At 46.2% G+C, this 16,639-nt stretch overlaps 2 protein-coding genes across 5 annotated transcripts in view; one reads left to right on the top strand and one right to left on the bottom strand.

Moving 5' to 3' along the window:
* MTRR (5-methyltetrahydrofolate-homocysteine methyltransferase reductase) overlaps window positions 1-3,690 on the bottom strand; it is a 31,832-nt gene extending 28,142 nt beyond the window's left edge. For both annotated transcript variants that reach the window (XM_040262377.1, XM_040262378.1), the window contains exons 1-2: window positions 3,630-3,690; window positions 1,369-1,533 (exon numbers count right to left, since the gene is read on the bottom strand). In XM_040262377.1, the coding sequence (XP_040118311.1) occupies window positions 1,369-1,497 (129 nt within the window). In that variant the 5' untranslated portion in view covers window positions 1,498-1,533; window positions 3,630-3,690. The remainder of the gene's footprint in view (window positions 1-1,368; window positions 1,534-3,629) is intronic.
* A 111-nt stretch (window positions 3,691-3,801) lies between these two features.
* FASTKD3 (FAST kinase domains 3) lies at window positions 3,802-14,728 on the top strand. 3 transcript variants are annotated; one of them, XR_005724779.1, is made up of 7 exons: window positions 3,802-3,896; window positions 6,290-7,773; window positions 9,119-9,204; window positions 11,303-11,477; window positions 12,619-12,802; window positions 13,097-13,211; window positions 14,309-14,728. XR_005724779.1 is itself a non-coding variant. In XM_040262375.1 (7 exons), exons 2-7 carry the CDS (start codon window positions 6,336-6,338, stop codon window positions 14,405-14,407), a joined length of 1,983 nt encoding a protein of 660 aa, XP_040118309.1. In that variant the 5' UTR covers window positions 3,802-3,896; window positions 6,290-6,335; the 3' UTR covers window positions 14,408-14,728. The 3 variants fall into 3 exon arrangements, 2 of the variants coding, with proteins under 2 accessions (XP_040118309.1, XP_040118310.1); XM_040262375.1 differs by having other exon boundaries at window positions 12,733-12,802; XM_040262376.1 differs by lacking the exon at window positions 3,802-3,896 and adding an exon at window positions 4,194-4,453 and having other exon boundaries at window positions 12,733-12,802; window positions 14,309-14,407.
* Window positions 14,729-16,639: the final 1,911 nt, after the last annotated feature.

Genomic DNA, 16,639 nt, shown 5'->3' with positions numbered 1-16,639 from the left:
AAACAACTCACTACTGACTTAACTTTTCAAAGAGCTGCTGGCCCCACTGGGGTCACTGGCGAGGGGGCCGTGTTAGGGCTAGTTGCCTGATGCTGCCGACTCTGTCTCTGGGGTTAATAACAGATGTGGATGGAGTTCCATCCTTTGGCACCATGACTCACTCTGAACATGCTGCAGGATCACAGAGCCCATGACTAGCGGTGCCCCAGGACCCTCCCAGCTGGGTGACTGGCTCCCCACCAGGAGCCTCCTGCCTAGGTGAGTGGCTCTGTCGGGACTCCGCCTGACATCAAGGAACTTGGTGGTTTCCCCTCTAGGAGCTGAGCTTATAATTCACCTCTGTGGCTGACAGGCTAGTCTTTCCAACCAGACACGTGGGAAGGAACAGAGGAGGCTGTGAACTGGAGCAAGAGTGCATGGCCGGGTGCTTTTTCAAGTACTGAGCTAAATTCGAGGACTTAGTGGCTGGCACATCACCATGGGTGTTAGAAGAGCCCTGCTCGTGGCTCAAGCCTGAGTGAGTATTAGTCGCTTAGTAGTGTCCGACTCTCTGCAACCCCACGGACTGTAGCCCACCAGGCTCCTCTATCCGTGGGATTCTCCAGACAAGAATACTGAAGTGGGCTGCCATGCCCTAAGGCCTGAAATGCATGAGACTATAACCTGAAGGCCTCAGACTAGGTATTCTAAGCACAGATCTGTTAGGATCTCATGTAAACAACTCAGTGAACATGAGTCTGAGCAAACTCTGGGAGGCAGAGGAGGACAGGGAGCCCTGGCACGCTGCAGTCCATGGGGTCACCAACAGAGCAACACGACATAGCGCCTGAACAACAACAGCAACAACCCTAAGGAGGGAACTTCTGCAGAGACTGAACACAGAAACACAGGCAGTCCCCGAGGCTCCCGCAGATCCTACACCTTCGCTCTAATTTCTGTCTCACAAAGGACTTCAGTGGTTCTTCACTCAGACGAACTCTGGCACAAATGACAAGGTCATTATTTCAGGGAAGTTTGTACAGGGCACCAGGATTCATGAGGTGGAAAGCTCACATGTTCCTGTGAACACACACACCTCATTTGTTCCCAGGCACCCAGTGAGAAAAACAAGGCAAATATACTAGTTCCATTTATAGTTGAAAGTGGTTAGTCATCCTAGTTTTTAAGACCATGTAGTTTAATTTAACACACACACAGAGAAAAAAAATTGGCAGAAGTCTTACAACACAGTTGATAAAATGAATTTCTAAGTGTTTAAAAAAACAAAAAAAGGATCACGGTGGCATTTAGGGTCCCACTTCGTTTTTTAACATCAATTCCCAACCAAGATACTTCAAAGCGTGAAACACAGTAAAAACCGTGACTTACCTTATCGGACTCACTAATACAGTGGAGATCTGCAGAAAAACCATACGTTACTGCTTTTTCACTTATCTCTTCGGCTATGGCCTTTGCTTGTCCTCGTTGTGTAGCATAGAGTAACAAAAACCTCCTCATCACCTCAAGGCATATGCTATAGCTGTAATAGTTACACTGTAAAACGGAAAGGGAAAAAGGGATTTCTCTTTTAATGGAGCAGTAACAACCTGCATGTATTAATTTTCTTAATTAAAAATGGACTGCAACAATATCCAGGGATAACATGAAACAGACTTACTAAGTTTTTTAGCATTAATTCTTAAGGTCTAAGAAAGAGACTATTTATTAAATCAAGGCGAATCCAGGGAAAGCTCTAATGCCACAGCTCAGAGATCAGATTCTGGGGCCAGACTACCAGGGCTTGAATCCAGCCAGGAGTGACCATTCACAGGAGGGGAACTTCAGGCCGGACTCAGGCCTACTGACCAGTCTCTTGGTTCTTGCACCTTTAGAGTGGAGATAATGATGGTACCTACTTGACAAAGACAGCAGTGGCCAATAAATTTCAGATACCTTTGCTCTTTTAAAAAAAGGTAAAGTTAAAAATTCACTAAAATGGTAAAAATTCGATTGATTCCTACTTGATCCCAATGCTAAATAAATCACAGTACTCTAGTTAATACCTTTCTTATTTAATTCAATTTCATATACATCTGCATGCATGTATAGACATACATACCTATAAACAGAGAAAAACACTTCTAATCCACTCAAATCTTTTACTAGTTTTATGTTTTTTCCTGAACAGATACCCGGGAGTAAAATAAAGGGCTCACAGATTTTTCACCACACCTCAAGGGTCTAAACCTGAGAGACTCAATATGTAAGGATTCAGGCTTCCCAGGTAGAACTAGTGGTAAAGAACCCGCTTGCCAACGCAGGAGATACAAGAGACGCCTGGTTAGATTGCTGGGTTGGGAAGATCCTCTGGAGGGCATGGCAGCCCACTCCAGTATTCTTGCCTGGAGAATTCCATGGACAGAGGAGCCCAGCAGGATACAGTCTATGGGGTGGCAAGAGTCGGACACGACTTAGCAACTAAACTACTACTACTAGGCTCTTCTGCCCATGAGATTCTGGAGTGGATTGCCATGCCTGGCGGGCTACAATCCATGGGGTCACAAAGAGTAGGACACGACTGAAGCAACTTAAGCACGCATGACAAATTGAAACTCAAACCCCAAACTTGGCTTTTGGGGAACGAACCGCAGATACTTTTTTGCTCATCTGCTAATTAGATCTGAGGACAACTTAAAGCCAAGAAGGAATTAAACGGTAAAAGCACAGTACTAATAAGCAGGATGCTAAAAAGCAGGAAACAACCTGCGGAACAGAACAGCGCTGGATACAGCGGGTACGCAAGAGGTTAACTCTGGGTTTAAAAAAAAAAAAAAAAGGAAAGCTTCCCGCATAGCTCAGTCGGTAAAGCATCGAGACCTGGGTTCAACTGCTGGGTCGCGAAGATCCCCTGGAGAAGTGGAGTGGCAACCCACTCCAGCATTCTTGCCTGGAGAATCTCATGGGCAGAGGAGCCTGGCGGGCCACAGTTCATGGGATCGCAAAAGCCGGACACGACTGAGCGCTATCTTTCTTCTTTCTTTCTTTCTAACTCTAGATAAACGGGTAAGGGAACGACGTGTGATACTACACACCGAGCTGATCCAGAAGCACGACAGCGCAGCGATGGAAAGGGCCTCGACCACTATCCAAGCCAAGGACCTGGGGCACTTCGCAGGAGCCACATGCACCGTCCGAGATGCTCGCTGCGTAAGAACCACCTTGCGGAGCAGGCACGTTTCTCAGGGGGTGGGGTCCCCAGGAGCCGCAGGACAAGGTCGGGGCGGAGAACCAGCGCGCGCAGCTGGACCCGGCGTCCGGACCGGTCCGCGCCCCCGCATCCCGGCCTCCCGCGTCCCTCCCCCTAACCCGACGCCCCAACGCGCCTTTCGACCCTCATTTAGGAGAAGTGTTCGGAACCATAGACCCCGACGGAGGAAGGGCCCGCAAGGACCTGCGGGACCGGTTCCGCTTTTCTGCACGCCCCGCGGCGCCTCCGGGAGGCGACGGTGAGGGCGCAGGGCCGAGTCCCCGGCGCAGGCCGGAATGCTGACCTCCTCCCCGCGCGCGTCCAGCCTGGGCCGGCAGGAGGGACGTGGAGGCCGCCACCGGTCGCCCAGATCTGGTACAGATCGGCTGCGGGGTACACTCACCTGGAGGAATCCGGCCGGGCTGCTGAGACAAAAGCTCAGGGACACGAGCCCCGGCTCCCGCGCCTGCGCACACCGCCTCGCGCCGGGGACCAATAAAGAGGCTCGGGACAAGGAGCTGAGGCCAATCACCGCGCGCCTGGACGCGGGGCGCCCGCCCCTTCCCGGTGCAGGCGCCGGAGGCCCCCTCCGGTGAAGGGCGAGCGTACGGAGGCCGGCGAGGCTGTGGAGCCGCGTGGGTTGCCGGAACCCCGGCGCGCGCGGAGTCCGGTAGGTATCCAGACGGGCTGTGGGCTTGGCTGTCCCTGCCCGGCGTGCGTGGCCCACGGCTTCGCTGAGGCGCTCGCGCTCGCTCCCCGGCTCTCCGCCCCGCTCTTCGGGAGCGGTTCCCGCCCTTCCCGGTGCGTGAGCGTAGGATTCCGTTTTGGAGGCGCCCGGCCCGTCAGGTCCTTTCCCTCCAGAGAGGACGCGGCTCCCCCTTCGGGGCGCCCCGTCCCCCGCTGTCCCGCACCCTCGTGTTCCCGGGTCTCCCACAGCGGGGCTGGTCAAGGGTGGACGGGCCGGCCCACCTTTCCCCTTCGTTGATAAGCGTTTTAATTTTTTTTTTCCCCTCCATCTGCAAAGCTAGACCTTCTTGTTCCTCAGTCCTAGCCAGATCCTACTCTGAGGGGAAACCGATCCCTCGGAGACCTTGAAGCTGCTCTTTTCACCCTTGCCGTGTGAATTAATGGTCACTTCAGTTGTGTGTTTTGAGAACGTTGGACCAACTGCAGTTCTTTCCGTCAACCAATACATAGGAGGCGTGCGAAGGAACCAGACTACCCGAGGTGAAGTCTGGCTCAGCCGCTTACTAGCCACTTACTGTGTGAACTGGACAACCTGAGATCTCTGTGCTTCGGTTTCCTCGTTTCTAAGATGACGTTAAAGTACTTAATTCATTATGTTGTTGGGAGAATTAAATATAACATTGCCTGGCAAATGATAGCGATGATTATGAGGTCCAGCTTCTATTCTGTAACCTCTTGGAAAATCTCCACACCTTCCCCAAAATAGTTAGAATAATCCTCCCACTCATTAGCGTATGAAATTACCCAGCCTATAAAAACTAACCACGCCTAATTTCGCAGCCGCGTTCACCCTCTGCGATGGCCCACACTCTGTCTGTGTCTGTGGAGTGTGCTTCTGTCTGTATCTGAGTAAATCCACTTTTTACCTATCACTTTGTCTCACTGAATTCATCAGGAACTTGAGCTTCATTAGGTCCTGAAACCAGGTACTGTGGAGTTTGGCTGGGTTTGAGTCCCAGCCACGTGGGTTCAAGTCCCATTCAGGGTTTTGGCTGGGTTCCAGTCCCAGCCATGTGGGTTGAAATCCCAAGCAGGGTTTTGTCTGGGTTTGAGTCCCAATTTGAGATAAACAGTTTCAATTCTAAGCTCTAGGGTGCATAGTCACTATTCTAGTACTTAGTTAGGCCTTTTTGCTGTTGTTTGTTTTCATTGGAGTATAGTTGTTGCTTTACAACTGTATTGTGTTAGTTTACAACTATATGTTGTGTTCGTTTCTGCTGTACAAGAAAGTGAATCAGACACATGTATGCATACATCCCCTCTTCTTTGGATTTCCTTCCCATTTAGGTCACCACAGAGCCCTGAGTAGAGTTCCCTGTGCTGTACAGGAGGTTCTCATTTGTTGTTGTTTTCAGTCACTCAGTCGTGTCAGACACTTTGTGACTCCACGGATTCCAGCAGGTTTCCCCTTCCTTTACCTTCTCCTGGAGTTCACTCAAACTCATGTCCACTGAGTCAGTGATGCCATCCAACCATTTCATCCTCTGTCATCCCCTTTTCCTTTTGCCTTCAGTCTTTCCCACCATCAGGTTCTTTTCCAGTGAGTTGGCTTTTTGTATCAGGTGGCCTAAGGATTGGTACTTCAGCTTCAGCATCAGTCTTTCCAATGAATATTCAGGGTTGAGTTCCTTGAGGATTGACTGGTTTGATCTCCTTGCTGTCCAAGGGACTCTCAAAGAGTCTTCTCCAGCACCACAGTTCAAAAGTATCAATTCTTTGGCACTCAGCCTTCCTTATGGTCCAGCTCTCACATCCACACATGACTGCTGGAAAAACCATAGCTTTGACTATACAGATCTTTGTCAGCAAAGTGATGTCTCTGCTTTTTAATACACTGTCTAGGTTTGTCATAGCTTTTCTTCCAAGGAGCAAGTGTCTTTGAATTTCACGGCTGCAGTCCCTGTCTTCAGTTATCTATTTTATATGTAGTATCAGTAGTGTTTATATGTCAACCCCAATCTCCCCATCTATCCCACCCCTCCTCCCCCCTTGTTCCCTATGTTTGTGTCTCTGTTCCTGCTTTGCAAATAAGTTCGTCTATACCATTTTTTAAATTCCTTATATATGCATTAATATAGGATATTTGTTTTTCTCTCTGATTTACTTCACTCTGCATAACAGTCTCTGGTTCCATCCAAGTATCTGCAAATGGCACAATTTCGTTTTTTTACATCTGAGTAACACGGTGCTAATGTTTGAGTGGGAAATGTTTAGTGGGAATGACCCCTTTTTGGGTACTCATCCTTAGTTTCATAAGCATTGACGTTGAATGAACTGTGTTCTAATATATTTGACCACTTTTTTTTTTTTTTTTAGTCTTTTAACATAGTTGTAACTCAAGAGGAGCTGAGACTCTGATGGCATGGCTTTAGTTACCTTACGGAGGAACCTCTATCACTTATCTGACTTTCGGATACACGGAGCTCTGGCTGCTCTGAAAACTCAGCATGTAAATCATGTTCACAAGACAGTCAAAGAGCATCTGTGTCCATGGTTCTGGTCGCTGCACCCTGGGCCCATCAGGGTCCGGTTCCATCATGCCCATTGTAAGAAGTTTCATTCAGAAAACGGAAATGACCTCCATCCAGTTGGGGAGCCAGGGTTCTCTCAAGTACACAACTGGGACAGGTTTGAACACAGTGTTAAAAATGTGGACGAACAGATGTTTTACAAGAAACTAAACAGCTTCACTTCATCAGGAGAAGTCTTAAGTTTTATAAGCACAGTGGAGACTTTGCCTGATACTATGATGGCAGGAGCCTTACGTCGTATTTGTGAAGTGGAAAGAAAAGATGGTGATCAAAGGTTGCCAAGAGAAATACTGGAGAGTAGTGCCTTTCAAGCTTTGTGTGATCAATTTGGACGGGATCCCTCGGATCTGTCAAATGCAGGTTTGGTGACTGCTTTTCAAGCCCTGACTCTGTTGTGTGGGGATGCCCAGAGTCGCTTTCTGATGAAGCTGGAGGCGGAATGCCAGCATCGTCTTGAAAGGGGCAGCCTGGACGTTCACAGTCTTTGTATTCTGGGGGAAACTCTGATTAAACTGCACGGTCCAGGCTGTTCAACGCTAGACCTGATCATATATCAGCTGCAAGGGGAAAGTTTGGAAGCATTTACCCCTGAGGATATCGTGACCCTTTACAGACTATTGCAGGCGAGTCCTGAGAAAGCGGACCAACAGCAGAAGTTCTTAAATAAGATCAATCACTTTTCTCTATCACTAGTTTCCAACCTGAGTCCTAAATTGATAAGCCAGATGCTCACTGCCCTAGTGATCCTTGATCAGACTCAAGCCTTTCCCCTGGTTATCAAACTGAGTAAATACGTCGTGCGGCACATTGCTCGCTTCACTAGTGAAGAGCTCAGAAAAGTCTTAGAGGCGTTCATATACTTTGGGCACAGTGACAGATTCTTTACAGAAACCCTGGAGCAGCATGTCACTTCACTGTGTCTCACTCTGGATCCTGAGCTTGTCAGCAGAGTCATGGAGTACTGCAGCAGAAAGCTGATTCTTTCAGAACCCATCTTCAACGCAGTGGCAGAAACTTTTGTTTGTCAAGCAGAAAAATTTTCACCTAGTCAGACTGCCAAGTTAATCGAGCCATTTGGAAAACTCAACTATCTGCCACCAAATGCTTCTGCTTTATTTAGGAAGCTAGAAAACATGCTGTTAACCCGCTTCAATCATTTTCCCCCCAAAACACTGCTGAAACTTCTCCATTCGTGTTCTCTTATTGAGAGGCATCCGGTCAATTTTATGGCCAAGATATTCAGCCCATATTTTCTTCAGCAACTTCAAGGTGAGTTGGTTATGACTTCTGAGAGTAGAAAACTTATCATTTGACCTTGATGTTTTCAAGTCACATATATAGCTCTTTTTTTTTTGGAAAAGGAAATGGCAAGCCACTCCAGTATTCTTGCCTGAAAAATCCCACAGACAAAGGAGCCTGACAGGCTACTCTTCAAAGAGTTGCAAAGACTTGAACACGACTGAGCAACTAAGCACACATACACAGCATGTACCTTTTTTATTGAGCTTTCTTTTTTCTTCCACTATGATCTGAAGAAGAGATCTGAAGTTGCAGATGCTAACATAAACACAGGGTTAAAGACCAGTAGAACATTGCTTGGAGAGATAAAACATTTTGGGGTAAACAGACTCTGCTGCCCTAGCTGAGAAACTGAATCTTCTTGTAGAGATCTGGTGATGACAATGGCAGTATCATAATAACACGTTAGAAGCTTTGATGACAGCAACTGTATCACTCCTTTTCCTTTATTAACTGGCCACACGTGGAACTTCCCTGACCAGGGATCAAACACATGCCCCCTTGCAGTGGAAGCATTGGGTCTTACCCACTTATCCACCAGGGACGTCCTGTCCTGTTTTTTGAGAGATGTTCATCTTAATTCAAAACCACCCAAATCTGTAAGAATCTAGATCTCCATAGGTAAAAGGAATCCCCACTAATTCTAATTCTAACATGTATCTGTCACTTTTAATTATATTCTCCAATTAGGAGCTTGCATTCTTGAAAGCCAGAATGAGATTTCATTGAGATGACAGGCAGGAAGGCATAATTAATTCTAACAAGTTATTTCCCTGGTGTCATTTAAAGGTATCTTATTAGAGTGAGTTAATTAACATTGTTGTGGTTCAGTTGCTCAGTCATGTCCAACTCTTTGAGACCCCATGGACTGCAGCACGCCAGGTTTCCTTGTCCTTTACCATCTCCTGAAATCTGCTCAAACTTATGTCCGTTGAGTCTGTGATGCTATCCAACCATCTCATCCCCTGTCATCCCCTTCTCCTCCCACCTTCAATCTTTCCCAGCATCAGGGTCTTTTCCAAGAAGAGTTGGCTCTTTGCCTCAGGTGGCCAAAGGATTGGAGCTTCAGCTTCAGCATCAGTCCTTTCAATGAATGTTCAGGACTGATCTCATTTAGGATGGACTGGTTGGATCTCCTTGCAGTCCAAGGGACTCTCAAGAGTCTTCTCCGGCACCACAGTTCAAAAGCATCAGTTCTTCAGTGCTCAGTGCTGCTTTATGGTCACGATCAACGTTGTGCATTCTGGCTATTCTTTTCTCTGATTACACAAGCAAAAATCAAACTTAACTCTGACTGAGATGCTTTGTATTTCAGGTGAAGAGTCCTATTTGGACAAACTGAGCCTAGCACAACTGACCCAACTCTTCTTAACCTCAATTCTAGAATGCCCGTTCTACAAGGTAAAAGTTAAGTTCCTTCTCTTTTGAGCTGAGTAACCGCTTTAAAAAACAGAGTTTTCATTCACTTGAGTCAGTTGCCACCAGGTAGACTTTTTTCTAATAATTCCACTCATCATGGGTGGACTTACAGGCCTTTTCCAATACTTGTCTTGATCAGCCGTGCTGTCATAAACATGCATACCTACCCTTTCATACTGAGCCCTTTTGTTGGTTTAATCTAAAGACTAGATTCCTGACCATGGGATGTTGCTGTTCAGTCGCTCAGTCATGTCCAACTCTTTGCGACCCCATGGACTGCACCCCAGGCTTCCCTGTCCTTCCCCATCTTCCAGAGCTTGTTCAAACTCCTGTCCATTGAGTCAGTGATGCCATCCAACCACCTCATCCTCTGGATGGCTGGATTAATTTTCAGCAGACACTGACGGATTCATTTCCCCCAATAGTTGTAGATGTCTCATTTCACCAGCAGTGAATGAAAGTGACTGTCTCCCCCCATTTCTGTCGCAGTATGTTCTTAGTGCCTTTAATTTTGTCATTTGGCTCAATGAAATGTCATGTCACATGCTTCAGTTGCATTTTGATGAGCAGTAATGAAGTTGAACATATTTTCACGTGTTTATTGGTCATTTACATTTGCTGTGAATTGCCTCGTTATGCCTTACTTCTTATTTCTTAGGGTTGTTTGTCTTTTTTGTTTTATTTTTGTCCTAGTGAAAATGAAAGTCCCTTAGTCGTGTCCAACTCTTTGCAGCCCTGTGGACTATACAGTCCATGGAATTCTCCAGGCCAGAAACTGGAGTGGGTAGCCTTTCCCTTCAGGGGATCTTCCCAACCCAGGGATCAAACCTAGGTCTCCCGCATTGCAAGTGGATTCTTTACCAGCTGAGCCACAGGGAAGCCCTAGAACACGTTGTAAAAGGCATTAACTATTATGTTCCATGTATGTTCTCCTGGTTTGTTGTTTTAAATTAGTTTAGTTTTAATTTAATATTGTTTATGATACCTTTTTGCTACATAGAAATATTTGTTTTCTATAGTCAAATCAGTTCATTTTTTATGGCTGCTGGGTTTCCTGTGTTTATGAATATTTTGTGACTCCTAAGATAGTATAAATATTTTACTGAATTTTAAAAATACTATTTTCCTGTTACGTTTAGATCTTTAATCTACCTGAAGTTAAGTATAGTCTGTAATGTGTGGCAGAACTCTAGCTTAGTTCTTTTCCAGATGGATAACCAATTACTAGCACCATTATTTCATAGCTTTCCTTTTCTTACTAAACTGAAATGTCAGCTCTATCACATTTTCCACTATTAAAAACTCAGTTGGGTGGCCTCAAGCCCCTTAAAGCAGTTCTAAGAGCTCTAGGGATGTTTCTTGAGCTGGCTTGCTTTCTTTCTCTTCCTTCCTTCCTTCCTTTTGTTCCTTTTGTGACGACTGACTACATTTAAAACACGCTTAAAAGGGATTTTGGATTATTGGTGTTGAACTATAACAGGAATATTTGGCCTCGTCTCACTGGCAGCAACATGGACGGACCTAGGGAGCGCCACACTGCGTGCAGTCGGAGGAGAGGTGTCGCCTGACAGCCCTGATACGTGGGATCTGAAAGAGACAGTATAAATGGACTGACTGACAAAACAGAGACTCAGAGAACGAACTTATGGTTGCCAAGGGGAAGGTTAAGGGGAAGGGGTAGTTAGGGAGTTTGAGTTGGAGATGTACACACTGCTGTCTTTAAAATGGATGACCAGCAAGGGGTAAGACAGGAAACTCTGCTCAATGTTACATGGCAGCCTGGAGGGTAAGGGAGCTTGGGGGAGAATGGATACTTGTATGTACATGGCTGAGTCCCTTACGTCTTCACCTGAAACTATCAACTATCATTGTTAAGTCAGCTATACCCTAGTTCAAAATAAAATGTTTTTTACAAAAGGAATATCTGGCATTGTCCTTTTGAGAAAGATATTTGTGCCATGTCTTAAAGACGCATATTGCCTATAATCTTGGATCAGATTTTTATACTCAGGCAGTATTCATTTTATTCTCTGATTTTGTATCTGATTTTTCTTTCTTACATTTGCACATACATTTTTAGGGTCCAAAACTTCTTCCTAAGTTTCAAGTGAAATCCTTTCTTACTCCGTGCTCTTCCCTGGAGACCCCCATGGATTTTCACCTTTATAAATCTGTGATGATTGGACTAATCGACCTGTTAGGAGCAAGACTGTATTTTGCTTCAAAAGTGTTAACACCTTATTGCTACACGATAGGTAAGTAGCAGGGAGTTGTGTTGTTAGGCAGTCCTCTGATGGAACTTGTGGGCCTTAGTAGCCACCACAGGTCTGGAAACAGTGGAGCTGGTCCTTCTGAAGGCAGATGGGAACAGGGGTGGGCAGTGGGGTTGAAGGGCCAGGACGCTGTGGGTGGAGTCCTGCAGGCTAGCCTCATGCAGCGGAATGTCTTTGGACATCCTTTCGGGGCATTCATTTAAGAGGAATAGTGATCCAAACTAAACAAATGAAGTAGCTCAGACTAATACCCAGGACACAGTAAGTGCTCAGTAATTATCAGCTATTCTTGTCTGCTCGGGGCTGCCCAGGCAGCTCAGAGGTAAAGAGCCCTTCTGCCAATGCAGGAGACGCGAGTCTGATCCCTGAATCGGGAAGATCCCCTGGAGAAGGAAATGGCAACCCACTCCAGTATTCTTGCCTAGAAAATTCCACGCAAGGACAGAGGAGCCTGGTGGGCTCCAGTCCCTGGGGTCACGAGGAGTCAGACACAACTGAGCATGTGAACACTTATCCTCCAGGCTACTGCTCTCCAATACAGTAGCCACACATACTAGTTTCTGTTTAAATTTAAATCAGTTACAATTGTAAAAATTTACAGTTCAGGTCCCCAGGTGCGCTAGCCACCCTTGAAGTGCTCCGTATCTAGTACAAGTGTTTCCAGCTTCGCTGAAAGTTTTGCTGGATGGCACTGCCTAGAGAGTCAGAAGCCTTCTGTTTTCACACTGTTGCGTCAAGGACAATCGGCTCAAAGAGGACAGTGTTCCTGGGCTTCCCACGGTCACATCTCACTCCCCTCCTTCATGAGCTCCCTTTACAGGGAAGGACGGGGCGGCTGTGCACTCAGGGCCCACGTGTCAGGGTTCTGGCTGTCTCACCCGCCCCTGGGGCGCCGGAGCTCGGGGATGCCAGGTGCCAGTTGTTTAGGATCGTCTTCACTGTTCCCACCACCTGTTTCCGGGAGAGTGAAAGTGTGTGTGATTCCCACCGTGCCCCAGGGACCCGGAGGCCCCCCTCTTATTCAAGGGCAGGGGAGCCCTCACAGTTTACCCTGATGTGGTTGGGCAAAGCTCTGATTAAATTAAAGTTCTCACCATTGTCTGGTGTGGTTGTTACTTTGCAGCCTTCTGCCCAGTTGATAAACGCAGTGTGGAAGAAGTCAGAACAACCAGAAGGGAAGGAAGCTAGTGTTTGTGAGGGTATCACACGAAGACTTTTTCCTTTCTTCTCTCACCAGATGTTGAAATTAAATTAGACGAAGACGGATTTGTATTACCATTTACAATTGATGAAGACGTACATAAAAGGTAAAGAAAACCGTTGTGATCTAGATGTCACGAGACTTGTCCAGGTTAATCACAAGGACTGTTTCTTAGGAAAATGAAAAGGTAGACACAGTCTGGAGATAAACACTATGGCGTACCACTTTTAGAAATTCCTTGTAATTTTTTATGAACCTTAATGTTGATAAAGTTGAGTGCTTTTTTCATCAAATCATTGGATGACAGTCTAAATCCCAAATAAACTCTGGCAACTAAAACTATATGAATATTTTGGATTGTTATGAAAATGAAGTTTCTCTCCCCTCTTCCGTTTTTTAGAGTGGCACTGTGCATTGATGGTCCAAAAAGGTTTTGTCTGAATAGCAACCACTTACTGGGGAAGGAGGCTACTAAACAGAGACACCTGCGCTTGCTCGGTTATCAAGTTGTCCAGGTATGGTTTTGCCTTTTTATTTCCCCAAAAGCCGTTTCTAGTTCAGATTTGCTTTTCCCAGGGTCCTAAGCGGTGTGGCAGCCCCATGGACCAAGACTAATGTCTAGTTATACGTCAACTTTGTTCATTACACTTGTCTCTTGATTTGTATTTTGAAACACTGTTTTTAAACTTGTTTTCCAAAAGTGAGACATCCCTAAATTGTCTATAAGCTGTGCTTTACTTTGCTTTTAGAATTGCTAGATTATTAGAATGTCTATTTTAATTTCCTGTGATATAGTGAATAAAATGGACATGATGGCCCATAAAGCCCGGACCTTCACGACTCCTATGTGTAAGGCCCTCGCTTGCCTTTGCACTGAGGGCCACTAACAGGCTCTTCCGTGAGGAGTTGCCGTGCGTGTCACGGAGGTTTTCTGTCACCAAGCTGTCCACCACCCTGCTCTCTGCTTTCCTGTGTAGTTACTTTTTTCCACTCCATCTTGTACACACCCAGATTAATTTTCTAAAACAAATCATTGCCAGTGTGCTCAGAAACCTTCCTTGTTTCCTTACCGCTTATGGGATAAAGTCAAACTCTTCTGCCTCTCAGCATTCCGGATGCTCCGTGGTCTGCGGCCAGACCATCTGCTCCGAGCGCAGCAGTCTCCCTTCTGGCCTTTCCCCCTTGCCCAGGCCACTCAGGTGGTCCCCACCTCTCAGAGTGTCCCAGTTCTCGTCCTACATAACTCCCAGTGAGGTCAGCCTCTCACCCTAATGTAAAGTGTCAGAAACTCCCTCTCAATACTAAAGCATGACTTTCATTGTGTGTTCTGCTTATGTTTTGTATTTATTGCACATTTTAAGTTGGTACCTGATTTGTAAGCTCCCTGGAGACAAGGATCATGTTTGGCCTTGTGTGGTCACGCCCTGCAGCGCTGGCAGTGCCGCCGTAGGCTCTGGGCACACAGGACGGGTGAGCCGGCTGTGATGTCCTCCTGCCAGGAGCTGATGGTCCGCCATGGGGACGGGCATGACAGACGGGCAGGGCACCCCCAATGCCAAGGTGATTTCAGATTATGAAGGATCATGGCGGTTTTCTTTTCTTCTCTTCACAGATACCCTATTATGAGATTGAGATGCTAAAATCAAGACTGGAATTAGTGGACTATTTACAAGGAAAACTATTTTCTCAAAACTCAGGTGGTCATTGGTAATAAGAACGAATACTGACTTCTGAACTCACATAGTGAAAGAACTTGCAAATTAGCCATTTATTTATGGAATGATCTGGAAAGGGTCTCTCGTTTCCTTATACTGTGTATACACTTTTGTAGTTGTCCAGTCACTAAGGCGTGTCCGATTCTTTGCAACCCCATGGACTGCAGCACGCCAGGCTTCCCTGTCCATCACCAACTCCTGGAGTTTGCTCAAACTCATTGAGTCAGTGACTCCATCGAACCATCTCATCTTCTGCTGCCCCCTTCTCCTTCTGCCCTCAATCTTTCCCAGCATCAAGATCTTTTCCAATGAGCCAGTTCTTCACATCAGGTGGCCAAAGTATTGCAGTTTCAGCATCAGTCCTTCCCATGAATATTCAGAGTGGATTTTCCTTGAGGATGGACTGGTTGGATCTCCTTGCAGTCCAAGGGACTCTCAAGAGCCTTCTCCAACACCACAATTCGAAAGCATCAATTCTTCGGCGCTCAGCTTTCTTTATAGTCCCAACTGTCACATCCAGACATGACTACTGGAAAAACCACAGCTCTGACAGTATGGACCTTTGTTGGCAAGGTGATGTCTTTGCTTTTTAATACGCTGTCTAGGTTTGTCATAGTTTTCCTTCCAGGAAGCAAGCATCTTTTAATTTCGTGGCTGCTGTCAGCATCCACAGTGATTTTGGAGCCCAAGAAAATAGAGTCTGCCACTGTTTCCTTTTTTTCCCCTTCTGTTTGCCACGAAGTGATGAAACCTGATGCTGTGATCTTAGTTTTTTGAATGTTGAGTTTTAAGCACTTACCAGTAGCAAATTTAAAATTAATCTTTATTTAACACTAGTATCATAGATACTTTTATACATCAAACAGAACTGATCAAGTACAATAAAGGAATGAGTAAATGTCATTATTTGTTTTTAAGTCTTGTGTCTTGTGATGGTTATCTGCTGAGAGACTTTTGCTTGCTCTTCTAACAAATGTAAGAAATTTTATCTCCTATTTTTTTCTTTTGTGTTTTATTAGAGGAAGTAATATATGGTAAGAAAAGCAGCAAGGAAAATAGGTTTGCATATGAACATATAGAATTATAGATTTACACAGACGTAATCCTTTAGTTAATAAAATTTTGTATTGGTATGGGAGCTTTCTTATTCATAAAGATATAAAGGTGTGGAAAAGGCAACCTAAGCAGGGTTGGGGGGTGTTGGAGGGAGAAACCTCTAAATCTAGCCTGGCTTCAGACTGCCTAGCTTCCTGTGTATGCTCCACTGTCCCATTATGGCGAGTTAAAAGTTTCGGGGATGAGAAAGGTTCTGCACCCAATTAGAGTGTGTGCGTCAGCCAGGGGGTGGGGGGGTAGGGATCTCCACACACCTCCAAGCTATGCTCCAGCACCCACTGAAGGTCCTACAATTGAACTCCGTTCTGACAGTGTCTGCCTGGAGAGAGCTCCAGATCCCACAGGTGGAAGGCTCAGGCCCACAAGACTGTCCGCTCCCCCCCCCACCCTTGTGACAGTTGCCACATGACCTGACCAGCTGTCTATAGGTCAGAGGCTTCAATATCCCCCCTCCTTCAATTCAGTTCAGTTCAGTCACTCAGTTAATGTCCGACTTTTCGCAACCCCATGGACTGCAGCATGCTAGGTTCCCGTCCTCCACTGTCTCCCGGAGCTTGCTCAAACTCATGCCCATTGAGTTGGTGATGCCATCCAACCGTCTCATCCTCCCTTCTCCTCCCACCTTGAATCCTTCCCAGCATCAGGCTCTTTTCCAGTGAGTCAGCTCTTCGCATCAGGTGGCCAAAGTATTGGAATTTCAGCTTCAACATCAGTCTTTCCAATGAATATTCAGGACTGATCTCCTTTAGGATGGACTGGTTGGGTCCCCTTGCAGTCCAAAGGACTCTCAAGAGTCTTCAACACCTCAGTTCAAAAGCGTCAATTCTTTGGCTCTCAGCGTTCTTTCTGGTCCAGCTCTCAACATCCATACATGACTACTGGAAAAACCATCGCTTTGACTAGATATCTGGACCTTTGTTGGCAAAGTAATGATGACGCCCTCCTTGGGTTCCATCAATTTGCTAGAGCAGCTGACACAACTCAGGGAAATGTTTTACTGACCAGAATGTAGGTTGATTATAAAAGGATGTAACTCAGTAACAGCCAGAGGGAAGAGATGCTTGGGCAAGGAATGGGGAGGGTTGTGGGGTTACCCCGCCCTCTCCAGGCAC

Source organism: Oryx dammah, unplaced genomic scaffold, assembly GCF_014754425.2.
Source record: "Oryx dammah isolate SB20612 unplaced genomic scaffold, SCBI_Odam_1.1 HiC_scaffold_20, whole genome shotgun sequence".
Lineage (NCBI taxonomy): Eukaryota > Metazoa > Chordata > Mammalia > Artiodactyla > Bovidae > Oryx > Oryx dammah.
Note: the sequence above shows the minus strand (reverse complement) of the source record. Positions and strands in the feature narration are given on the sequence as shown.